The sequence below is a fragment of the Protomyces lactucae-debilis genome (assembly GCF_002105105.1).
Source record: "Protomyces lactucae-debilis strain 12-1054 chromosome Unknown BCR37scaffold_16, whole genome shotgun sequence".
Taxonomy (NCBI): domain Eukaryota; kingdom Fungi; phylum Ascomycota; class Taphrinomycetes; order Taphrinales; family Protomycetaceae; genus Protomyces; species Protomyces lactucae-debilis.
In genome coordinates this window covers 43,305-67,037 of record NW_024468008.1, presented here as the reverse complement: position 1 = coordinate 67,037, position 23,733 = coordinate 43,305, and the positions used below count along the sequence as shown (strand labels likewise).

Sequence of the window (23,733 nt, the reverse complement as noted above, 5' to 3'; positions counted from 1 at the left end):
TCAAGAGTGTAGACTAAAGGCATGGGCCTGTCTCCTGAGCTTGATCTCGACGCGGCATTTTCGACCAAAGCAAACGTTGTAGACTTTTCGCATGCAGAACTCACATTTTTTCAAGGGCTGCAGCGCACACGTTTTGCTTATCATGAGTTGCCCTTGCTACACTCTGTAGTATATGCAGGGTCCATGACCCGCGGCAACATCTGGGCAGCCGCAAGGTTGGCGATTTTGACTGACAGGCTTTAGTCTTTAGACTGGTCTTGTGCTTGTGCCAACTCAGAGCAATTCTAGAGAGCAATGACATCGCGCTGGTATCACATCTGTGGAACCGTTGGACTCATCCTGCTTTTCCTGTTTAACTCTACAATCTCCGATGATGAAGGCAGCTCAAGTGCGCAAGACTTCCCTCACACATGCGCAAAAGTCAGCTTCTATGTCTTCAAGGTGGTGCTAAAGCCGGTGATTTTGGAATGTCCGGATGTCTGCAAGATACAGAAGTCATTGTATGAATACGCTTACAGTACGCAAACGGACATTTGCAATATGGGTGTCGATACTTGTATTTGTCTCTCTGCAGAAGAGATACAATCTCCTCAAAGCCCCACCCGCGGTGATAAAGGCAAAGGAAAAGCTGTCCAAAACATGGGTCCGGTGCCAATAGTTCCCGAGCCCTTCGCCACTTGGGACGCTGTCGTTCATTCTGTTGCTCCCGGTGGCACTAGCTCGCACCTTCCGGAGCTCCAAAGAAGGATGAATGACATAGCTGTATATTTAGCCAACAAATATACGACTTACGCTCAAGACGAGGCTGAAAGCAGCAATAAGCGGGCGGCTCATTCTTCTGCTGGCACTTCCTCACGAAAACGACCGCGCATGGACGAGTTACCCGATTTAAACAGGGCACCTGGAGTAGAGGTGTGCAAATGCAGCCTTTCAATCGAATACCTACAGTACGGTATCCCATCAGTGGGTACTGTTTCTAGTGCCTACTGGTTCACCTTTGCTGGAGCTGAGCCGCACATCTGCAATTTACAAATAGCAGCAAAGAGGCATGCTCTGGATGGTTGGCTGGTCGGATATGCCGGTAGCACCAGCCCGGGACCGTATGCAATTCATTCTAGACCTTTCGAATGTCAGCATCCCCTTCCCTTCGAGGAGCTTGGTCCACGTCTCTGCGATATCAACCCTCCAGAATCTCAGTGTCGCTTGGTACACGCGCTACCCGACTTGGCTCGCAATCGTGACATCCCTGTTGGCGCCGATCAAGTGGAGCAAACCATACCTAGTGAAAACCATGCGCAGAGCAATCTCCGAAAAGAATCCGAAGGTTATACCATCCAGACTCTTGCGTCCACAGCTAACGATACAGCCGATAATATCTTCACCCAAAGCGAAAATTATGACAGTCAACAATACTCTCTGGATTCTCTCGAGGTATTTGAGTCTGACACATCAACCTCAGACGATGATACAGATTTCTCTTCAGACTTATCTGATTGGTCAGACGACTCGTCAGAGGGTTCATCAACTGCAGACGATGATACAGATGTCTCTTGAGACTCATCTGCTTGGTCAGACGACTCGTCAGAAGCTTCATCAGCTGTAGACGATTCTCTGTTCATCTAGACGTGATTGTTGACTGCAGTGATTTAGATAGATAGTGTCACGACTATTGCTACAATCAAGTCTGCTTTACTCAGTTGGCTTGACAATCACTCGTAAAGCAGAACTTTTCATGCGTGGGTTCAGCCTTAATAGGTTCGTGCTTTCGTTGCCGTTCATAGCATTCCAAGCTGCTGAATTTGGCTTGGAGATGTCTTCAAACTTTCGAGATTGATGTTCCAGACCTATGACACGCTATCTAAATCGCAAATCTTTACTTTGTGTAGCCTAGCTGTCTTGCACGTTTCAAATCGTAGAGATTCAACTCTTTGATCATCCAAGTTTTACCGTCTTCCTGCTTCTCAGCTGTGGAGCACCCAAAGTCTGGCATGCAAGGATTAGATTTGAGGAAGTTTTCATCTGACTGGTTCAGCAAAATTGTGACATCTGTGAGCTTCATAGGATTCCTGTCTGTTGTGGAGCCGTCTTCTCGAAATCCATCGGCCATAATGATCACTCTTGGCGTCAGCACGGCATGTCATGATGCTAAAACTCACGAAGTTCGATCGATCAGCGCCGCATTGTTGTTCTTGCTCTGGTAGTGGATGAATGGGTCGTTGAGATTGAATGTGCCCATCCTATTTTGTTAGACCATCGAAAAGAGTGTAGAGCGCCTACTGTTGCCAGTCATGCATGAACTCCACAAAATTGAACTTGTAGGTGAGTAATTCTGTTGATGGCCATGGGATTTGCACAAGGTTGTTTCCCGCATACAGGAGACACCTTTTGTAATCAGCAAAACTTACACAGAAGATCGAAACTCTTACCATTGCGGCTGAGCTGTGTCTTGGTTGTAGCATGGCTCGCTTTGCACTGAGATCGATACGTAAAATGGCAAAAAACTGTCAGGATGCTTGGGATCTTTGATCTTATTCGAGAAATAGGGCCCTAGCGAGACGGAAAGGGAAAACTTGTTGTGCCAGGGTAAGGTGAGCATTGTCGGATCCACCACAATCGTGGCTTCGAAAGCGGTGATGCGGACTCCTTCCGACACGGGACCAATCTCGATATTTGTGTAGTAACCGCGGGCAGATCCCGCTCCAAAGACTAACAACAGCAGAAGAACTGATGCGCGCAACGCCTGCATGTCTTGTTCGAAGGCTTGCAAAGTGTTGAGTATCGACGTTGTGGTATCAAAGGGTGTCGTGTCGTTCAGTCGAAAGTCTTCGCCTGTGAAGCTCCGTGAGCCTTGGATGTTATTGGCTGGTTGGAGTTGTGTTTGCTATTTGCTGATGTCTGCATGCTCATGTGAAAATACGGAAACTTCTCGCATGATTCGCGTGCTCAGGGCATCGAGTGCTCGTGATGCCACATGTGCCCTCCATCATTGCAATCGCTCTTCATATGCCAACAACGACTGCATTCGCATGCAAGCATCACCAAGTTTGCAGTCGGGTTTGCGTCAGCTGCATAGATATGATCGAGAGCATTATTCGGTTTTCAGGCGGCGCTGCTTAATGTCTTGTTCAGGTTTTGCCCCTGACTCAATTCACCCCTGGAGAATTTGTGGATCACGTGAACGACTGCATTCGCATGCAAGCATCACCAAGTTTGCAGTCAATTTTGCATCAGCTGCATCAATATGGTCGAGAGCAATACTCGTTTTGAAAGCGGCGCTGCTTAGTGTCTTGTTCAGGTTCTGCCCCTGAATCGATTCACCCCTGGAAAATTTTTGGATCACGTGCGCATCAGATTGCCATTGAAGACAGATAACCTTACGCTCAAGAGCTTGGAGAGGATCACAGTCTACCACCAAATGATGCTACCAAGTCACTTTGAAGCCACGCCTCATGACCGACAGATGTCACTTGGCAACGCGCATTTCGGTTGATCCGGCGGGCTGGCTGAAGTGAGAGCACTGATGAAGTACAAAAGCTTGACGAAAGTGCGACAGCTCATGCCAATATGAAGGCAGAGATGAAGCTACGCCAGCTGCAGGCCATCCTTGGCATCGTTCAGCAAATTGCACGGGTCGCCGGTACCAGTGACAGATATGAAAGCGACTTCGATACACTTGTCACTCAGATAACGCAGGCGGGCAAACGTGCTTGCTCAAGCGTTTCTTTCTCTCTCTCGAAACTTGTGCCGAATTCGTCGTCGAAGGAGTGCTCTCAGGTCTGCACGGACGAACTGAACTTGTATGTGTATGCATATGCGGGAGATATTTGCAACCTTGGTGCAGATGCTTGCATTTGCATGTTTGTAAAGGACAATCCCACAGAGCCATTGCCTGCGCCTGACGACAAAGGCAAAGGTAAAGCCGTTCAGGATATGGGACCATGTCCCATTCCCGTTTTCGGACAGTTTGGTGGTTGGGATGCTGCTGTTCATTCTTTCGTTCCTGGTGGCACAAGCTCTGAAACACCACGACTTTATAGGCCGCTTCATCACTTGATCAGCTCAATCGCCAACCAATATCCCTCAAAGAATCACCAGGAAGCTGGAAGCAGTACGGCACGAAAGATCCATTTCCCTGGAGGTACTTCTTCACAAGCACTGCCGAAGATTGATGTGCCGCCAAAACCTGGACAGATCGTTTGGGTAAGCACATGCCTTTGCAGTCTTATGGTTGAGTACCAGCATTATCGTGTGGAGTCGTCAAGTGCGTTCAGATTTTCTGCCTCAAGCAACCCGGCGGCTGAGCAATGTGCTTTACCTGAGGCAGCAAAGAGGCACGCTGTGGCGGGCTGGCAGCTCGATGGCCAAAGGACGTCTCGTACACCACCATTCGACTGTCTGCAACCACCTAAATTGGCAAGACGTGGCGATACATTCTGTGACAATGTGCTCACGGCACCTCAATGCCGTCGTGTGCACACACTACCACTCACTCTTTTTACTGCGCAACCGGAACCTGTTGGCATTGCTCAAGTGGAACAGTATCATGAGCATGTTGCCCTGAACGACGTGCCCCTAAACAGCGAAGAAGGGAACAGTGGTTATTCTGCTTCCGGTACTTCAGGGTCACGTTTTGAACTTCCAGATGATGTTGTCGAACCGTCTGATGTGGAATCCGATGATGAGGTGATTGACGTTGGTGATTACGCGGACGGTGAGCATGGTTCCGAAGATTCTCAGGTGTTGGATTACGGCGGAAGTGGAGTTGGGTATCTGGCAGATGATTCTGACGGATCTGATGCAGACTCTTCGGATGACGAGGAGGAGCATGCTGAGCTTGGAGCACAAGATGAGGCAAACCATGTTGAGCCTGGGCATGCACTTCAAAATGAAGCAGACCTAATGGACGACGACGATGTCGAGCTTGAGAATGAGATTCAGGGCGACATTGACTGGTTGGCGGAAAACAACTTCGAGGACGAGGGGTTTGACTCAAATGGTGAAGAGCACGACGCAGAGCAGGATCATGCTACAGACGATGATCATGTGGCTCAATCAGACGTCTCGTCTCATGCCAGCCCTTGAGCTGCCGGGCAAGGTCAAAGATGTGCAGAAGAACTTCTGAAGAAGACAGCGAGATGGCGTGAAAACTCCATATCTTAGTTTTATATCACAAAGAGCAGCTTTACAGGACGCTTCATCTGACGAGAGAAGGTTGATTAGCCAAGAAGCGAATGAGTCTTGAGCGGATTCTTCTACAGCGAGCAAGACTTGGTCTGACAGCGAGAGCTTGGCCATGGACAGGCGCTGCAGTTGAGTCGGCGTGAGAGCAAACTGGAGGCTGCTGAAATTTATTGAGCAGCAGCATAACCTCGCAGCCATGATCCTACGTATGCTTGCTCAGTAGATTACGTATGCTTGCTCATCTACTGAGCAAGCTGCTTGTCTGTGAATGTGCCCTATGACGGAGCTGGGCTGTTGATTTCTAGTATATGATTACTTCAAGCAAGAGACACAGCAATCGTCATAGGCCATTCCACGTCAACCACGCCTACCGACAGTACGTCCTTTTCCCTGCATCGTTTCGATGACCAGAAATTGGCGTTATTCAGTGTTCAGGCAGACTCATGTTGCAAGGGGGCGGGTGTAATGTGCCTGCCTTCTTCTTCCTTTCATTAAGAGCTCGCCGGGCTTTCTTTACTGTAGCCTTTCGAGTGTCAGAGAGAGGCGACATTCTTTCAACATAGAGTAGGGTATCATAAAAGGTCTCATCTATACTAAAACTCTGTCCCTGCTCGGATGTCTTTGCTCGCTGCTAGCATGCCCAATCCATAGACACCAGCAACGCCCAGCACACCGGCTTTCCATCCACGATACAACCCAAAGACACCATCTGCCTCTTGCCGTGCAATCCACCATGGCGTCCCAAGCATGCCTGTATAAGCACCCAGATGCACCATCGGTTTACGTGGCGGTGAGAGCTTCATCTGAGCTCTACGCAACAGTGTTTCAAGAGGTAGCCAGACGACCAGCTGGACAAGCGAGCTAATTGGCTCAAAGACATCTGCAAGAAGATGTTGTATAGCAGCTGGAACCGCACGTTCAAGAATAGTCGGCAAAACAAGCGGACCTGGACAGAAGCGGGAGGGTAGTTGTCGTAGTGTATGCACCAACCCGCGAGGCTCTGACGCTGGTGTTGCAATGATCCTGGTGCGTGCCATATCGAGCGGTGCGAGTAAAACAGCTGAGATGCTGACAGCCACCAGCCTCACCAAGAGCGAAAGATGACCATCGCTGGTGGGATCCAGGACAAGTGATGGGTCCGGAATACCCGCCAGTACACTGAGCGCTCCCGTCAGCCACCCCTCGATGCCTTCTTGCATCAATTTATAGACGAATGTTGTATTGGCTGCCTTGAACGAGCCAATGATGCCTTCCATGCGCCAGACATCACCCATGGTCGTGTGCAGCGAAGTTGGATAATGCGCCTTGAGCTGCCACGGCGGCCGCGTCACTGCATCGTCGTCATTTTGCTGTACATAGCCCCTGCGATCGGTTGCGCGCCGCTCAGGGATTGTCTGACGGCGGTATGCCGACCTCTCCCCTTCTCCGAAGTAATCCGGCTCTTCGTCCTCCTCCTCTTCATCATCATGGACCTCGTCATTGTCCATTTGCGCTGCTTCCTGTGCTAATGCTGGACTCAGCTGCTGAATCTGCATCAGTATCTTGGCATTTTCAAAAGGCTGAGCAATGAGCGTTGCGATATAGTCTAGCGCATAGAACTGAGCAAGTGCCGAGAGTGTCTCGACAGACGGTAGACCAGGCGCCTCTAGGTAGTCTTGCGCCATGAAGTCTGTGACGGTGGCGTTTGCTGCTGCAGCTGCGGCTGCGGCATATTCGGGCCTATCTATCGCAGATGCATAGGAAGCTGGCTGTGGGTTGTAGTAGGGTCTATACTGCGAGGGGCCTTGATGCGCCATCGTCCAGGCCGCGGATATCGTCAATGCTCAATTAGAAGTCGTCGTCGTCGTTGCTGTCAGATTTCAAATTTTGGAGCCTGCCAGGGGAACGCCTACGAGCTCCGGAGCTGTCTTCCTTCAGGAGCGAGGGCCTGGTGTACGAGTGAATGAGAATGCATACAAGTCTATCGATATATACTAGAAAGGCGTCCGTGACCTGTTCATCTGCACAAAACGATGCCGAGGTGATGCACGCAACGGCGGTGTCTGGCTGGTGCTACTCACCTGTCCCAGTTGAGACTTGCCTGGGTGGACAGCAACCGGAGCAGCACTAGACAATGGGACCTGTGGTTCAGCAGGAGACATGAGTGCAGCGACAGAGAGTCTCGCCAAGGGCGATGGTCCACCCTTCTCAACGCGTTTGCGTGTCGATACTTCTTGCGCTGATGAAGCACGCGTCCGGTCCCGGCCACGTACAGCTTGTCTGTCATCGCGCATGCGGCGTAGCTGTTCAATCAAGACATTGTTGCGTAACGACAGTTCTCTTGCTTCATCTTGTGCAGCCTGTCTGGCCACTTGCGCTTGTGCCACCGCCAATTTGTACCCAAGGCCACCTTCCTGCCTATTCTGCAAGAGCGCTACTTGTGCCTTGAGATCAGTGACTTCTGCCGACAATTCAGCGGCAGCGGATGAACTCTGTTGATATTGCTGTCGCACAAATTCAAAGTCCTGCGCTTTGCTCTCCGTGGACTTCTTTGCCCGTTCCAGCTCACTCTTGAGACGCGTATTTTCGACCTGCAGATACTCTGGCGCCGACTCTTCCGGCAATGGCGGCATCTGCAGCTTTTGAATCTCTTGTCGTAGATCCGAACGATCATTCTTTGCTTGACGCGCTTCTTCCAAAACCCGTTCGAAGCGCTTTTGTAATGTAGCCGCTTGCAAGATGGCCTCCTCCTTCTGCTCACCCAAAACACGGCACTCCTCTCGTAAATCATCGAATCGATCCATCATGCGTTCAATATCCGCTTCGAGCACGGCGATTCGTTCTTCGTCCGGGGTCTTGCGAGGCCAAATGCTGATGGTTTCCGTGGGCAGCAGACTTGGCCGGCGCTCCAGGTTGAAGGGTGAGATGAATTGTGCAGGCTCAGTAGCAACAGCATCGGACTTGAAGGCACTCAGCGTCAGCGGTTCTTCCGTGTGAACCTCGATTCCATCAATCTGCGTCACAAGAATCCGCGGCCGCACAGGCTCTTCATCCTCGCGCTTGCGTTTTGCCAAGGAGCTGGATGTTTGCAGTGCAGGCAATGGATCTAATTCCAATGGCTCACCACACAGAAATTGCGTCACGCGCTGAACAATGTCATGGACGTTGGTAGCACAAGACCCCGTTTGTTCATGGAGCATCGTTACTGCCGTCACAAGACTGAGTAGGTGTGCGTGCTCGCGCTTTGCATGCTCGACCGTGTTGGGCGCCATCAAACGAAGCATGGGTGTTGGTCTGCTGAATGTCAAGGTTGTATCCTCGAGCGCAATCAGCAAGTCAACATTGCGCGGGATGGCGTCGTTCAGGAGAATGACTTCCGCTTCGCCAATCGATGCATCTTGTGTGCTGACATCGGCCAATTCGATATCTGGATCTGTTTGACGAATGCGAAGACCGCGAAAGATGATTTTGAGGAGACGTCGTGCGCCTTGTGAGCAGGCAACACCCAGCGTCACGGGCTGATGCCGGAGCGCTTCAATCAGTTCAACGAGCAACTCAAACTTGCTGCTGGACTGGACGAGATACCACGCTTCATCGTATTCAGACATCTGAGTGCTTGGCATGTCATCAGAAATGAGGCCTGGATGCGTGCAGACTTGTTCGAGTTTGCGCAGGAGCTCGTGCATCGGTGCACTCTCGGTTGGGTTATCACAAAATGCCTCAATGGCCGGGGCATGATCCAAAAGTAGCGCTTTGTAGACAGTTGTTTGTATGGCAAAAAGCCGTACAAGGACAATATACTCTATTGGAGCATAGGTCTGCTGCGCTTCTTCCTCGAGAGCAGCTTTTTGTTGATGCGATACAATCTTATCGCGTAGTGATGCTTGCAAATCTGATTTCGGAGGCAGTATAGATTGGGCTTCTGCAGACATATCGCCACTCGGGGCATCACCTGAGCTCATCCTGCTGTGTGGAGGACAGACGAGCTTCTGCAGTCTAATCACGCGTTGACGCGTTGAACGAGTGTGTCACGCGAGCTGAAACCCAAATTAGCGTTGGACGTGGCCCGAAAGCTGCGAATGTGTCTAGCTGTAGATGAATGAGCGGCGATGAAAATGAGCTATCTGCTTGCCCAGTGAGAGTCTCTCCTGCGTGGCAGCTGTCCCTTGTTTCGTGCTTGGTCTGAAGTGTCGCTGCCAAATGACCTCGAGATTGCAATTTGTCGCACGGCGCAACATCTCGAGACCGCGACAGGCTACAGCTGCCTCCAAGAGTCCGGGGTACCAACTACACTCTTGCTCTGAACTGCCTTTGCGTGTGCTCGACACTGGCTTGTATAATTTGAGTGCTTGATACTGATCTTGACACAAGGCAGCTATCCTGGGCCTTTGACAGCAAGTGCTTTCTAACAACGGCCAGCCTGCCAAGCTACGTCATTGCTGCAGATATATATCAACAGGCTGTGCCGCTAGTCCGCATCATTGCTTAGTATAAATATGTTACCAAGAGCTGGCATTTGTCTGGGTCGAAGGTTGTTCTCTCGCTCTAACCTCAGCGCTTCTGCGTCAAGGGCATCTGTTGAGCTGCTAAAGGGGCACACGCCTTCATATCGCTTCGCTTCCTTCCAAGCCAGACAAGGTGATGCAGCCAGACAAATCAGAGCTGAAGAGTTGAGCAAAGAAGATATTGCTGCCAAGCATGGGCAGTTCTCATTCACAACAGCAAACTCACTCAAGCTTTTGCTGCCTATGCCCAATCAACAAGTCGTCGCCTTTCTACTACACACGCAGCAGCCTCTCAGCTACCTGGAAACGCTCATTCGCGCCGAAATTGAGGATGAAAAAACTCCCATCGTCTTTAAAGATCTCGCTAGACATGCACGGTGGTCGACGAGTATCGGTGTTGCCGACTTTATTCGCGAAGCAGCAGCCACAACGCGCTTTTGTATCCTCATTGGTGACGATGAAGTCAAAGTCAGTGTGCCCAGCTTTGAAGATCGGACACAGTACCTTCGCACACAGCTTGGTCGCGTGACTGAAGAACTGGATCGAGAGCACAGCATCAAGTACGAGTGTGACAAACTCGCAGCCAAGACAGCCAAGCAGTACGCATTGTATGTCGCAGGCGGCCTTGTCGCTTACTGGTGTGTTGTATTCAAGCTCACGTTTTATTCACCACTCGGTTGGGATGCCATGGAACCCATCACGTACATGACGAGTCTTGCGTGCTTGGTCATGGGCTATGTCTACTTTCTCTACCACAACCGTGAAGTTAGCTATTCCCAAGTTCTCAACACGGCTGCTTCTGCGAGACAGCAACGGTTATACCAAGAAAAGGGCTTCGACATGGTTCGATGGCGTGACTTGGTGGAAGAAGGTAAAGAATTGCGCAAAGAAATTAGACGTATTGCTGCTGAGTATAATGTCGACTGGGCAGAGAAGGATGACGCATATATCAGCAACAGGCATGTTCAAGCAACGAAAGTCTTGATGAAGGAAGCGAAGCGTGAAGAGGATCGCCTCAAAAAGAGGCCCAAGACGAGTCGTCAGGAAGATCTTGAAGACGATGGCATCATCAATGGCAGTAACGAGAATCCTTTGGACAGAAAGGCTCATTGATCCTATTGTAAGTGGTGTTGGTGTTTTCGGGCAAATCACGTCCTTGATCACCCTCTAACAGGGGTTGCCGACATCCGGCAGTCCTCTACTAACAATATTTGGCACATCTTGTTCAAGACTGGTAATAATTGTCAAGTTTGGGTCACACTGAAGTTTTCTCAGTCTTGCAGCGGCAGCAGCGCCTCCTAAGCGATTTCACTGGTCATCTAAGGGCGCAGCGCCTGTAGCCTTACGAAGGTTAGACAAGCTGACATAGGACAAATTTATGGCAATATTCTATATGTGAATCTATCCGAGAAGTGCACCACCAGTGTACTTCCAAATGACCTTGTACCAGACCTTTGGCTTGGCGTCTTCGATTGCTTGCTTCTCAATGTACTCATCATACTCGCTTGCAAAGTCGCGAGTACCAGAAACAAAGTCAATCTCGCTTGCTCGAACACGCTTACATCGTGTTGCAACTTTGTAGCCAAGAATGAGCATCAGGTAAAGAGGAACGCCGAGGTATTGGGTGATGAAGTTTTTGTAGTCAAACTTGTGCACCATTGTGTCGAATCCCTTGAAAATCGTAATGAGAATGCTGAAGAAGAGTGCGATATAGGTGCCGTATGGCTGGAAGGGAGCCGTGTACGGGAGCGAGCTCGGACTGATGTTTTGAGCTTTGAGACCTCGCCTGAAACCAATGTGCGCTTAAGAGGTTAGCAAATGAAGCATGAAGAGAGTGGATACGTACAAACGAGGATCGAAATCCATGTGAGAAGACCAAACACGCTGACCAGCTGAACGAAATATTTGAAGACCGTCTGACTGGAGCTCGAGACGTTCAGGTAGGCGAGAAGTGCAAAGAGCGAGGACACGCCGAGTGAAACATAGGGCAAACCCGACTTTGTGGTGCGAGCCAGAATGGCTGGAGCCTTACCATCTGCTGCGAGGTTGTAGAGGGTACGACTGGCAATGTAGAGATCCGAGTTGGCTGCAGAGAGGACAAAGAGGAGGATGCAGCCGTTGAGGATGTCGGGCAAAATCTTGATGCCACTGAGCTTGATGGCCACAACGAAGGGCGATGCGGCTGCACTGTTGGAACGCTTGTTGGCACCGAGCAAGTCTGGCGAGTTGTATGGCACAATGAGACCGAGCAAGAAGACGAGACCAATGTAGAAGATGAGAATTCGCCAGAATGTACGACGAATGGCCTTTGGCACATTTCGACGAGGGTTCTGAGCTTCACCGACGCAGACACCAACAAGTTCAGTTCCCAAGAATGCAAAAGTCGCTTGGACGGTGGTGGACCATACGGCGAGGAAGTAGCCCAAGTTGCCGCCAACAAGGTATTGCTTGAATGCACCTGGATTTTTCCAGTATTTGAAACCACCGGCTTGACCTGTTGGACCGGCACCTGCTGCCAAGCACACACACTGATATTAGAGAGGAGATGAGAGGAGGGGCACAAACCAAAATGAGCAGACCGCAAATGACCACCACTTTGAGGGTACTCATCCAGAATTCGACCTCGCCAAAGACCTTGACACCCAGAACATTGATTGCCAAGATCATGACAATAAAGATACTGATCCAAACAGCCACAGAAATATTCCTGTTCCAATATTGGATGACGAGGGCACCGGCCGTGAGCTGGTTGGGAACGACAATGATGTACTTGAACCAGTAGTTCCAACCAGTGGCGAAGCCAAGAGCGGGATCAACGAAACGAGAAGCGTAGCCAGTAAAGCCGCGCTGGTCTGGAAGCATGGTGGCCATTTCTCCGAGAGCACACATGACCATGTAGACGACGGCACCGACCAAGCTGTACGCCAGAAGCGTTCCAGCGGGACCAGATTTGGACAAAGCGCTACCAGTACCCTAGCCTTGTTAGAAACATGTTGAAAAAGACCTCACTAGCATACGATAATCCTGATGCGTTAGTTTGATTCTTGATGGGTGACAGACTTACAAACCGGTTCCGATTGCACCACCGAGGGCAATCATACCAATCTGCCGACTCTTGAGGCCTCTGTGGAGCTTCTCGACAGGCACTTCCTCTTGTGAGTCAAGTTTGCCCAAGGCGATATCTTGTTCTGCCTCGTAGATCTGTTCATGCTTGCCGACAGAGTTGTTGCCAGAAGCAGTTCTCTCCATGATGTGAGGGTTGGCTGAAGATGCAAAAATGGAGGAGTGGGGATGAGCTTGATATATAGGCCCACAAGGCCGAGCTAGAGCTGTTCGTCTGACTTTCAAGTTTCTCGTAGTCCAGCAGTGAAAGTTGAAAATTTGGCAGGCTGTGCTGTGCTGCAATGCAGTCCAACGATTCAGCTGTCAATCTCTCCGGATATGCCGCCGTAGATATGGAAAAGATGATTGGCTCAGGGGCCGCGGACAGATGCAAATCTTGAAATCCCACGCGGAAAAGGAAGCGGCCGTGCACATGGGCTCGCATCCGGTCTTATCAGGTTGACGCCCTAACTTTGTCATTGTCGTGTGCTGTAGCCATGGTCAGTGCGGTCAGGAGCATCCTCTAGATAACAAGATAACGGCCTGTCGGACAAATACAAAATATAAAGCTTCTGCTTATCTTGGCTCGTTCATGATTGCAGTGCTCGAGTGTCAAAATCGCCAATCTGAGAATCCCAACGCAATAGCGTGTACGAGCGCTACGAGGACGTTGCCAGATGTTCTAGTCTCTACACGAATAGATGGCTAGACATTGGTGCTGAAAGTCGGCGGCAGTTTTCAACTTCCAAATTTGAGAATGAGAAGCGGGGGCATGTGGGTCACCGCTTGTAAAGACTAGCAAGAAGGGTCCTACGGACTCCTACCCCAGATTGCGTTGACGAGGACGTCCACTGACGACGTTTGGCAGACTGATCATGATCCATGGTTCCATCGCCCGCCAGACAAAGGAGCGTCGAAAGCTGTGCCAATCGGCTACGAGCTCCTTGACTTCGCTAGTTGCCGTGTCTTTGGCCCACTACGAATACTAGTACTAGTGACTATCTTGGGAAGGTGGGAGCTACACTGCCACTATTGCACCATCCTTGCGCTAGACCTTCCAAGGTTGCTTGCTGGTCGATAGCATGTTGTCGACTGAGCTCGTCCTTGGCCCTGATCTCCCTCTTCCAGCGAACTGTGAGGCAACTCTCAAGATTGGCAGGGTCATCAGCACGAAACAATTCTCAGATGACCTGCCCAAATGCACATTCGCCGCTCATAATCATGATCAAGATGACTTGTTAGCTTTCAGAAGGAGACGATCATTAGTTCTAGCATCAACAAACTTCATCACTGCAAAGTACTCGAACACCCAGTCACCAATCTCATTGAGTGCCCTTGTTAGCATCTACCGCGGTCTTCTCGCTCCCCTCAGAGAGATGCGTTGGTTCGGTTGACAAAGTTGCACCTTCCTCTTGCACTCTTTCAGGAACATCATCCACAATCTTCACCACACGCGGCCTCGCTATCCCTGCAGCCCCTGGGCTCGTCGGCGGCTTAGGCATCTCACCTGTCCTCGTCTTGCGTAAACCCAGCGAAGCACTACCACCGGTTCTTGTCCGCGTCATCGTCAAGTCTTCATTGACATACGGCACACCAGCCTGCATATCTCTAATTTGTTGAGCGATGGTATTACTCTCATCCTGCCAATACTTCTTTTGCTGTCTCGGCAATGGTGTTGTCGAACCACTTTGTGAGATGGCTGATTTTGAGCGTTGAAGGGATAAGTCGCCGGATGCAGGCGGTGTAGGCGCATCTTGCGAGGGTGATGAATCGGTGTCTTCTTCTTCCTTGTTTACCGGCTTAGGACCAGTCGGGGTAGGTGCAAACTTGGATCGCTCACGGATAGGTCCGCCGTACTTGATGAAGATGAATGGAATGGGTGCGAGCAGGCAAGCAATGCCACCGACAATCGAGGCACCTGGACCCACGCCGAGGTTCGTAAACATTTGGCGTGTGAAAAGGGGTGCGGCAGCGCCTGCCAGACTTCGAGCAACAGTATTGGCTGCGAGTGCGGAAGCTGCAAATCTCAAATATGAGTCCGTGAGGTAGTTGAGCATGCTGGTAAAAATGATGAGAATACTCGCTGCCAAAAAGACACCAAAGATGGTAGGTACGATCCAGTGGACATAATTGAAATTGGCACTCCAACCAAAGCCAAACATGCTCGCTGCAAAGAGGATGCCACCCCATCGTGCAATCGAGAGTCGGTCCTCAGCCACGGGTTTATGGCCTGCACGCATGGCTTTGACTTCACGCTGAGTCTGCCAAAAGACGAGACCACCACCGAGAACTGCACCAATAGCAACACCAAGCAGTGGCAGCTGGCCAACACCTGCATTCCATCCACGCTGCTTTTGAAAGACGATGGGGTAGATGCTGAAGAGCATGTAGAGCAGAGCATACACAACAGACAGGTAGACTGCAACAGCAAATGAGATTGGGTCGACAAGAATCAGCCAAGGTCGAGTAAGAGCCGTCTTGAAGATATTGGCGAGAGACCTGTCTTCACTCTCGACGGGTGCTTGGACGTCTTCGTAGCCTGGAATCTTTTGCTTGCGAATACGGCGTGCCTTGTTGAGCAGAACAATAGGACCAAGTGTTTCCGGGATCGTCAAAAGCATGAGTTGCGTGATGCCAGCAAGCCATAGGAGTACGTAAAAGCTCCATCGCCAGTTGAGCTTGAGCTGGATAAAACCAGACGTCAACGGACCAAGAGCAGGACCGACAAAGGTCATCATGGAAAAGACCGCCATGGCATTGCCGCGCTCCATGGGACCCCAAATGTCGACCAGCACACCCGGTGAATTGGACAGTGACGCACTAGCAAATGTACCTGTCAAGAAGCGGCCAATAAGCAGACCTGCGTAGTTAGGCGTGAATGCGCAGAGAAACGTGAAGCAGAGGTAGAGCGTAAAGGTGAGCAGAAATAGCGGTCTGCGACCATAAAACTCTGAGAGCGGGCCCCAGAGAAGAGGTCCAAAGACGTAGCCAAGGAGGTAGACTGTAATGACAAGAGAGCCAACCTCTTGCGAGACGCCAAAGTCTTCAATAATGGAACCAAGACAGCCGGATGGTGATGAACTGGCAAATGTCGCATTCACAACGAGCAAAACGGATGCCATGGTGATGTACCATCGTCGCGCGGGAGACCAATTCTTTGGGTTTTCAATATCATCATCATCAAATGCGACATGCCCATCGTCATCGAGTGCAGGACGCAGTAGCTCAGGGTCCACAGCTGTACCACCTGCTGTTGTTTGCCGTTGGATCAGGCGCTTTGATCGATAAGGCTTGGCGGCCGGTCGACTGATCCATCGTTCAAGCTTGCCGAGATCCATAGTCACGGTGAACAAGGTCTTGTAGATGTAGTATGAGTACAGAGACGGACAACACTGCTCTGCGGCGAATCTCTAAGAGATGAAAAAGGTTTTTCCTTGTGTCGTAGTTGCGTTTTGTTTGTGCTACGCTGTAGCTCGGACGGATGTTTGCTCAGTCCGCGCCGATGTCAGATCTCGCTGCGAAGTCGCCACCCGAAAGAGGAAAATCTGAAGAAGAAAAAGGGCAACAGCGGCCGAGATCCCGCGAGTCAAATTCCGGTGAGGTCCAGTAGTAGCAGTAGCAGTGGTAGGCTAGTAGCAGCAGCAGTAGCAGCAGGCTACTAGCGAGGAGACAACGGCTGGCATTTCTATAAGAAAAGGTTGATAGGGTCTTCGCTTGCATCCTCAGGAATCGGCGGAACAACATGGCCCTTGCCGCGCGGAGATTCAGATACTGGCTCTTTTGCGTGATACCTGAGCACAGCTGCAGGCACCGTCTGCTTCGCATCCTCGTCCATTGCATCTTGATCATTGAGCACATCCACCAGGCCATCCAGAAGACTTGGTCCCGCCTTGCCAGTCACCAAATTCTCTTGCGAAGCCGGTATGGCAAGATCCAGTGATAGCGGCGACGAAAGCAATGCCGACGGCATCACTGGACTTTGTGTCGCAGGGACCACGTCTTGTGTCATTTCTTCACCGCCAAGCATTGCAGTCATGGCTTGCTCAGGATCATGCTCTGATCTTGCCTCTTGCTCTTCCTCTGCCGTTGCAGGCGGCGTGGCTACTTTCTCAGGCGCAGCAGTCTCCATTAGTGACAATTCTTCCATCTCCTCGTCTGGCGCCTGTCCTTGGCCCTGTGCAGCTTTCGCTCGCATGTCTGCCTCGTGCTCCTTCTTCCAAGCCTCGCCTCTCGTCAAAATCTCATCCACCATGTCTACACGACGTGAGGCAATCTTGTCAATTTCCCAAAGCTCCCTTTGCGCTTCTTGCGCCTTCTTGAAAGACTCTTCACGCTTGTAGCCAGTTCGTTGGAGCAGGTCCCTGAGAACGGCATCTGGCTCCTGCAGCATCTTTTCTGCATAGTGAATCAGAAAAAGTCCACAATCAGAAAAATTGTCTTGGCCAGGTACAGCTGCGAGACAGGTATTGATTTGCTCCGTGTCTAGCTTTTGACCACGTCGCACTTCTGCTTCAGCGGCAAGATACTGCTTGATGGTACCATACACCTTGTTGTGACGATTGCGCAGGGAGTCAAGAATCAAAATGACAGGTTCATCCTGTTCAATATGCTTGCCGGGTTTGAGAAACTTTAGGGATGGTTTCGCCTTGGTCTTTTTGGGGGACTTGCGCTTGGCAGTAGATTTAGTGGTCAACTCATCCTCAGCTCTCAAAGCAGCAAGACTAGCACTGATCTTTGACCGACTATTCATCTTTTGTTGATGTTCAGCACGAAGTGCCTCAGCCAAGGTGGGCTTTGCTGGTGCTTTCTCGGCCGGCGTGTCGTCGTCAAACTCAAAGATGGTCATTTCGTTCTTTGGTGTTGAGGTGGCAGGTCGTGAGGAGGCCGTCTCCTCCTCATCGCTAATCTCCATGACATCTGGCACCTCTGGCACGTCTTCTTCGATATGCGATTTTTGCGAGCGCGTGTCTGTCCATTCACCAAAGACACACTTGTCGAGGTTTGCAATCACCACAAGGTACCAATGCAGCGCCTCGTTGACAGGTATAATGACATACTTTTTTGAAAACAAGTCCACATTCGCCTTGCGCGTCCATTTTTCAACAGCACTGTGTCCTGTTGCTGTTTCCTTGCCTTTGACGGTACTCTTTTGCGTTAATTTCTTGTAGAAGAATGTGTTGAAGAGGTATGCTTCGCTGCGCCGTTGTTCAGGCAAATGATCGAAATTATAGCGCAAGTAGTAGTCAATGAGCGAGTCATTCAAAAATTCGCCCGGCTTAAGTCGTTCAACATCGTCTGGAAAGAGTGTGACGGAACTCGCTGCTTTGTGCGGATACACCAGCACTGGATCGCTTGACTTGGCAAGCTCTTTGAGACGTGCACGTTGACGTGTCTCGCGCGGGTTCGGTAGAGTGACTGTTGGTTTTGCAAAGGAATCCAAACTAGCGAATGGTTGACTTGCGTCACGTCGAGTGACAGGCACTTGACTTCCTCGTGTAAGACGCTTCAAACGCTCTGGTTGTGCTTTACGTGGCGAAGCAAGATCAACGACTGTGGATGTAGTGGACTCTTTGGGCAATATTGCTGGAGTGGTGTGTGCGTGCCGCGTTCTAGCCCATGCACTGTTGACACCACGACTCAGCTTTGACAGAAAGCCTGTTGGACTGGGCTTGCCTGCAATGATGAGACGCGTGAGCGAGTCTGCTGCATTTCTTTCTCTGAATATCATCTCAATGTGCCGGGAATCAGCAAAGCTAGGCTGATCTTCTTTGCAATGTATGGACAGCATCAGGCTGTCTCCGTCAAAATCCCAATCATCCACCTCATGCATCTTGATAGTTTGCGCAGTAGAAGGTTCTTTTGGATCAACAATCATAAAGCACTTGTTCATGATGCGCAACTGACGCGTCTCCATGCGATTAGATCCATCATAATTGAGAGACGCGAGTTGAGCCCTGCAAAGAGTACGTGGCTCCGTAATTGGAGGAGGGGTATCAGCAAATTTGGTCTTTGGCACCGTGAAACGTTTACTCTCAACAGGCGTCAACTTTGATACCTTCTTGATGACCTCTGGTTCACTCAAGTCATCGTCACTGGAAGCTGGATAGGTATTATCGTTGTATTCGAGCACATTCTCGGGTTTGTTCCGTTTCTGTTGAGGACTCACGAGAACAGCCTTTGGAGATAGTCTCGGGACGTCATCATCCAAATCAATTGTCTCTTTGAAATGCCTGCTCGATGTTCCTTCCACAGCAGAGACTCTCCGACGTTTTGCGCCAGGTGGCGGTGATGAAATTGAGATTGTACTGCGCTTGACGGTCGACTTTGCTGGTTGATAGGGAGCTTCATCATGGCCGATAGCTGGCAACGGTAGCTGCCGCGAGATTCTCTTTAATGAATCGTCTTCTAGCCTTGAATCTGCAGCACGCGCAGACTTCGATGGCTGCTTGAACGGTTTACGCGCCGATGTAGATGGCCCGAACCCAGAACCCGTTTGATTGTTATGTGTTGTCGGCGTCAGATGCTTTGAACCAGGAGTCGGCCGACCTTGTTTTTTAGGTATAGTATAAAGCGAGTGACGTCGAGACGGAGGAGTCTCTGCAAACCCAGACTGTTTCATAGGTTAGTTTTCCTTGTCTTGGTAGCTGTGGACGGCGCACCCCTTGGATATCGGTCCTGCCACTGAATGGCACTATTGGGGTCGGCATGGCGACTCGAACCGAGGGATTTCTGAGGCAGGCCCTGCGTGATCTAGCCCAGCAGGCGGTCCTGTGTCCTGCTGTCCCTTGGTCTGTCGTCGTCGCGTTTGAGAGTGAACACGAAACCAAATTTGAGCCGCAGGACAACGAGGACAAAGCTTGTTACTGCTTCGTCCAGAGGAGCTCCACGCAGGTAGCTCATATATAACGCTGTCAGGATGCTCAAGGCACTCACTCTCGTTGCCGCGGCAGTTATTGCTTTGCTGGGCCACGCAGTCGACGCAGGGTCGCCCATCACCTACCGCGTCAAGTCCAACGAGAATGCCTGCTTCTACACGAATGTAGACAAGGCAGGCGAGAAGATCTCCTTCTACTTTGCTGTATGTTGCTCGGTCATATATGATAAAACGCTGACGGGCAGGTCCAAGCAGGCGGCGACTTTGACATTGACTACTACGTCCGCACACCCACCTTCCAGCTTGTCCTGGAGGGCACCAAGGAGCGCAGTGGTGACTTTGTCTTTACAGCTACAGAGACGGGCGAGTATACATTCTGCTTCAACAACAACATGTCCACCGTCACCGACAAAGTTGTCGACTTTGAGATCAACGTCGAAAGCGAACCACGTCCTGAGCTGCCTACGAAGCAAGGTATCCCCAGCGAAGCCACCAATGGGCTCGAGGACTCTGTGTTCAAGGTGTCCTCACAAGTCTCACAGCTCAGTCGCACGCAAAAGTACTTTAGAACGCGCGAACACCGCAACATGTCAACGGTGCAGTCTACAGAGCACCGCATCTTTTGGTTTGCTCTGCTAGAGTCTGGTGCCATGGTCACCATGTCTGCCCTGCAAGTCTTCATCGTGCGTACATTCTTCCAGAGGCGTAATGCCGCCAAAGTCTAGCCTCATAGTCTCTTCTTAGACCAGTTTAGAGGCGACTTTTGCAAGGGATGCTTGCTCCGTCTCTGTCAATGCACCACTGCTCGCCCACCTGATCTTGCCATCTAGGTCCAGCAAGTACGTATAGCCCACATACGCATTCACTGCACCAATGTAGCGTAATTGGGACGCATATCCACCATCCATGATGAGATACCGCGCTTGCTGAGCCTTTGGGGTTGCTTGCTGCAATCTGCCACGAAAGGCGTTCAGCAGTGCATGCTTCATCACATTGGTCTGCATGTTGAGGTCAATCGTAGCAACACCCAAAGCTTCACCCAGTCCACGGACCTGCTCTTCGCCACTCGTTGCGGAAAAGCAACGCACCAAGAAAGCTTTAGAGCCAGCTGTTTGTGCTTCCTCCAGCAGGACTCTGAGTTCCACTTCTTTGCCACTAGACAGCAAGTTGCCCTTGACATTAGGAAAGTAGAGGGCCTTGTCTTGCCGAAAGAGCAAGCGAGGTGCTGTCCACTGTTTCCCACCAGCTTGCCGCATTGCATGGAAATCTCGCCAATATGAACCACCTTCTTCTGCTAGAATCTTTTTGTGCTGACCAGGCGTTGTCAAGAGCGTCTTTGTGCGTTGAAGCAGCGTAGGTAGAGGGGGTAATGGCTGCATGGGCATGGGAAAGCCTAGCGGGCGATCTAGAGAAGGAGGTAGACCTTCATCTGAGCTGACAGCAGCGGGCTTCTGCAATGTAGAGCTACTATTTTCACGGACGTGAGCTGTGAGAGTAGAGCGAGACGATATAGTCAGTCTCTCTGACGCCCTCAAGGCTATCCGAGGTGCGTTCATAGGTGTGTTGAGTAGAAACTTACTAGAAAGTCTTTCAAGAGCTCGACATTTTCATATTTCAACGCTACCAAGGAGGTTCGTAGTTGGTGCTCTTGCACTTCAATTGAAAGTTGATCCAATCCAAGACGCTGCTACGACTATTTATGCTCATCTACGTATCTACGATGGGCACAAGTTTGCCAAAATGCTCATACCAACGCTTCAGTCGCATGGCATGAACCAGCTCTTCATCAGAGTACTCAATCGGAGGCCCACTCACCGCCACCTCTGCTTGGGCCGCCAAGGCTGCATCATCTTCCGGAGACGCGTGCTTCAGAGCAGCAGCACTATACGCATACACTGGAAACGATACCACAGCCCAGCTAGAACTATCCTTACTGCGAAGATAGGGCTCCTCCCCGATTGTCTCCATCCTGAACTCGCGCAGCACGAGCACATCACCAGGATTGACACTTGGCAAGGCTGTCTTGAATGGTCGAAAGATGCCAAATCGACACCGAGCAGCGAGAATCGGGTTATCACGAGCGTCCCTGATGTAGCGCACATCGCCACTCGATTGAGTCACGGCTAGAGGTTCATTGGATGCTTGAAACAGCCATCCTGTTAGTATGCGATCGCGAGGCCCGTCCTTGGCTCTGTCATACTTAGCTTTCCCACAAATCGCAATCATGTCGCAGACTTTGCCGGGACGTGCTTGCTCAATGCTGGCGTAAAATGAAACCTAAAGCTGAGATTAGTCTTCTTGTCGATATTGTGGATGTCGCGTACGTTAGTTGTTAGATCGCCGGGAACTTGTATCGGCGGCTCTGTTGGAGGTACTTCCTCCTGTTGAGGTTCGGGTTCGGCAACAGTAGGCTCTGGGGCTGAAGCGTCCTTGGTTGGCTCATCACTGATCACTTGGGCTGATTCGGCCGGACTCGAGGCTTGACCATCGCTGGGCTGTTCAAGATTTGCGACTGGCGATTGCTCGTCGTCAATCTCGATGATTGCGTTGTCAGAGGGCGTGATCGCCTCGGCGGAGTCCAAGCCGGCATCCGGCGTTTGTTCAAGTTGCTCAGCAGCTGCAGCATCAATAGCAGAGGTTCCATCCATATCTTCGTCGCTGTCGGGCATGTCTGAATCAGGTGGACTCCTCAGGCCAGTCTGCGTTTGAAATTCACCAGAAATTGGCGGCTCCATTGTGGATGCGGCTTGAGCAGGTTCGTCCTCAACTGCAGAATCGGCATCTGTGTCGCCCTCCATCACCTCGCTGTCTGAAGATGGCGGATTGTCAGAATGGATGGAGATGAGCTCGTCGATATCCTCAGCTGCCACGTCTTCCATGTCATCCAAATCAAGTTCATCTTCCACTTCAAGCTCATCCAGCACGGCCCGAATGAGTCCTTGCGGCGAATCCTCTGCATCCACTTCAATCTCCACAATCTCACCCACCTCATCACTCATGTTCGCATCAGAACCGAGAGCAGCATAGTAATCAGCTTCATCCAAATTGGAATCAATCGTCACTTCATGAAGGAGTTCACCTCCTGCAGGCTCATCCTCAAGCACATAGTCCTCGTCCTGTTGAAGCAAGTCAATCAAGTCGCCGTGATCTTCGACAGCCACTTCGTCCATTAAGAGTTCATCCTCAACAGAGCCAGGCGCATCGGGCATGATGGGCGCTTCCAAAATAGCAGAGATACTCCCACCACCATGAGACTCTGCTGTGGTCATTGCATCGGCTGTTCCAGCAAAAGTTGCACTGCCATTACCAGAATCAGTAGCAACAGCTGGAGGTGTCGTTGGTTGTGCTTCCATATGGTCAAGACTTGCTGGACGCGGCGGCCGTGTCTCTTGATGCTCCACTTTATCTCGAAAGATATCCTCTTGCACAATGGCTTGTTGCTGTAATAAGGTCGCCTCGGTATTTGGCACGAGGTCGCCCGCATTGGAGCTCGGACCAGCTGCTGGCTGTCCCGCAAGGCTAGGATTCTCGCGCTCCTCTGGATGATCATCTGCATGCTCCACTTTTTCGCGAAAGAGCGACTCTTGCACAGCCGCTTGCTGCTGCAACAAACTCGTTTGATGTGGTTGTGATGTAGGTATTGCCTGCTGATGCACACTACCATCAACACTGCCACGGCCGTCTCGCGGTTCGACCATGACGGATGATTTGATGCTGCGTGCTGAACGAGCATATCCTTCATCAGCACCATCAGAGTCTACAATCTTGGAGCGAAAAATGGTCTCTTGAACTGCAGCTCCGCGTTCCGTCATGCTCGGACTAGCAAAGCGTTGACGAGGGGCGGGTGGAGCCTCTTGCATGAATGTTGGGTCCTCGCGGACTGAGTGGCCATCGTGACTATTGCTGTATGCAGCGGCAACGCTCTGACCTTGCGGCAACTCAGGTCGGTCAAGATCATTGTCATCACCAGCCGTTGATGTCTTCATCTCTGCTCGCCGAGCGTCTTGCACCTGAGCATGAGATTGACCAGGCTGCTCTGAATCCTCGCTGATTTTGCGTCGCAGAATGCCTTCTTGAATCTGTGCTTGCTTC

At 50.9% G+C, this 23,733-nt stretch overlaps 12 protein-coding genes across 12 annotated transcripts; 3 read left to right on the top strand and 9 right to left on the bottom strand.

The window, feature by feature from the left end:
* Positions 1-1,294: 1,294 nt before the first annotated feature.
* Positions 1,295-1,774, bottom strand: BCR37DRAFT_381825 (uncharacterized protein). Its single transcript, XM_040869764.1, has one exon. The coding sequence runs from the start codon at positions 1,592-1,594 to the stop codon at positions 1,379-1,381; it is 216 nt and encodes a 71-aa protein (XP_040723590.1). The 5' UTR covers positions 1,595-1,774; the 3' UTR covers positions 1,295-1,378.
* Positions 1,775-1,873: 99 nt separating this feature from the next.
* On the bottom strand, positions 1,874-2,746 carry BCR37DRAFT_388586 (uncharacterized protein; the record flags this gene model as incomplete). The annotated part of the gene is made up of 4 exons (XM_040870643.1): positions 1,874-2,117; positions 2,157-2,237; positions 2,278-2,382; positions 2,427-2,746. The coding sequence occupies 4 exons, from the start codon at positions 2,744-2,746 to the stop codon at positions 1,874-1,876; spliced, it is 750 nt and encodes a 249-aa protein (XP_040723589.1).
* Positions 2,747-3,564: 818 nt separating this feature from the next.
* Positions 3,565-5,082, top strand: BCR37DRAFT_388585 (uncharacterized protein; the record flags this gene model as incomplete). The annotated part of the gene is made up of 1 exon (XM_040870642.1): positions 3,565-5,082. The coding sequence occupies one exon, from the start codon at positions 3,565-3,567 to the stop codon at positions 5,080-5,082; it is 1,518 nt and encodes a 505-aa protein (XP_040723588.1).
* Positions 5,083-5,724: 642 nt separating this feature from the next.
* BCR37DRAFT_381823 (uncharacterized protein) lies at positions 5,725-7,044 on the bottom strand. Its single transcript, XM_040869763.1, has one exon. The coding sequence runs from the start codon at positions 6,975-6,977 to the stop codon at positions 5,775-5,777; it is 1,203 nt and encodes a 400-aa protein (XP_040723587.1). The 5' UTR covers positions 6,978-7,044; the 3' UTR covers positions 5,725-5,774.
* Positions 7,045-7,119: 75 nt separating this feature from the next.
* BCR37DRAFT_381822 (uncharacterized protein) lies at positions 7,120-9,336 on the bottom strand. Its single transcript, XM_040869762.1, has one exon. The coding sequence runs from the start codon at positions 9,120-9,122 to the stop codon at positions 7,155-7,157; it is 1,968 nt and encodes a 655-aa protein (XP_040723586.1). The 5' UTR covers positions 9,123-9,336; the 3' UTR covers positions 7,120-7,154.
* Positions 9,337-9,421: 85 nt separating this feature from the next.
* BCR37DRAFT_381821 (uncharacterized protein) lies at positions 9,422-11,081 on the top strand. The gene has a single exon (XM_040869761.1). It carries the CDS (start codon positions 9,657-9,659, stop codon positions 10,776-10,778), a length of 1,122 nt encoding a protein of 373 aa, XP_040723585.1. The 5' UTR covers positions 9,422-9,656; the 3' UTR covers positions 10,779-11,081.
* On the bottom strand, positions 11,026-13,100 carry BCR37DRAFT_381817 (amino acid permease Dip5). The gene is made up of 5 exons (XM_040869760.1): positions 12,730-13,100; positions 12,683-12,689; positions 12,231-12,638; positions 11,512-12,193; positions 11,026-11,467 (listed from the first exon to the last, which is right to left on the bottom strand). Exons 1-5 carry the CDS (start codon positions 12,912-12,914, stop codon positions 11,067-11,069), a joined length of 1,683 nt encoding a protein of 560 aa, XP_040723584.1. The 5' UTR covers positions 12,915-13,100; the 3' UTR covers positions 11,026-11,066.
* A 989-nt stretch (positions 13,101-14,089) lies between these two features.
* BCR37DRAFT_350064 (major facilitator superfamily domain-containing protein) lies at positions 14,090-16,105 on the bottom strand (the record flags this gene model as incomplete). Its single annotated transcript, XM_040867977.1, has 1 exon — positions 14,090-16,105. The coding sequence occupies one exon, from the start codon at positions 16,103-16,105 to the stop codon at positions 14,090-14,092; it is 2,016 nt and encodes a 671-aa protein (XP_040723583.1).
* An 851-nt stretch (positions 16,106-16,956) lies between these two features.
* BCR37DRAFT_334620 (uncharacterized protein) lies at positions 16,957-18,120 on the bottom strand (the record flags this gene model as incomplete). Its single annotated transcript, XM_040867147.1, has 2 exons — positions 16,957-17,376; positions 17,692-18,120. Coding segments are annotated over 2 exons (849 nt in total), but the record flags the coding sequence as incomplete, so codon positions are not given.
* Positions 18,121-19,567: 1,447 nt separating this feature from the next.
* On the top strand, positions 19,568-20,529 carry BCR37DRAFT_399974 (emp24/gp25L/p24 family/GOLD-domain-containing protein). The gene is made up of 2 exons (XM_040871790.1): positions 19,568-19,845; positions 19,887-20,529. Exons 1-2 carry the CDS (start codon positions 19,684-19,686, stop codon positions 20,364-20,366), a joined length of 642 nt encoding a protein of 213 aa, XP_040723581.1. The 5' UTR covers positions 19,568-19,683; the 3' UTR covers positions 20,367-20,529.
* On the bottom strand, positions 20,331-21,265 carry BCR37DRAFT_99088 (ATP10 protein-domain-containing protein). Its single transcript, XM_040872563.1, has 2 exons — positions 20,634-21,265; positions 20,331-20,573 (listed from the first exon to the last, which is right to left on the bottom strand). The coding sequence occupies exons 1-2, from the start codon at positions 21,195-21,197 to the stop codon at positions 20,382-20,384; spliced, it is 756 nt and encodes a 251-aa protein (XP_040723580.1). The 5' UTR covers positions 21,198-21,265; the 3' UTR covers positions 20,331-20,381.
* Positions 21,266-21,285: 20 nt separating this feature from the next.
* Positions 21,286-21,918, bottom strand: BCR37DRAFT_381813 (uncharacterized protein). The gene has a single exon (XM_040869759.1). The coding sequence runs from the start codon at positions 21,865-21,867 to the stop codon at positions 21,349-21,351; it is 519 nt and encodes a 172-aa protein (XP_040723579.1). The 5' UTR covers positions 21,868-21,918; the 3' UTR covers positions 21,286-21,348.
* Between the last annotated feature and the right edge of the window lie 1,815 nt (positions 21,919-23,733).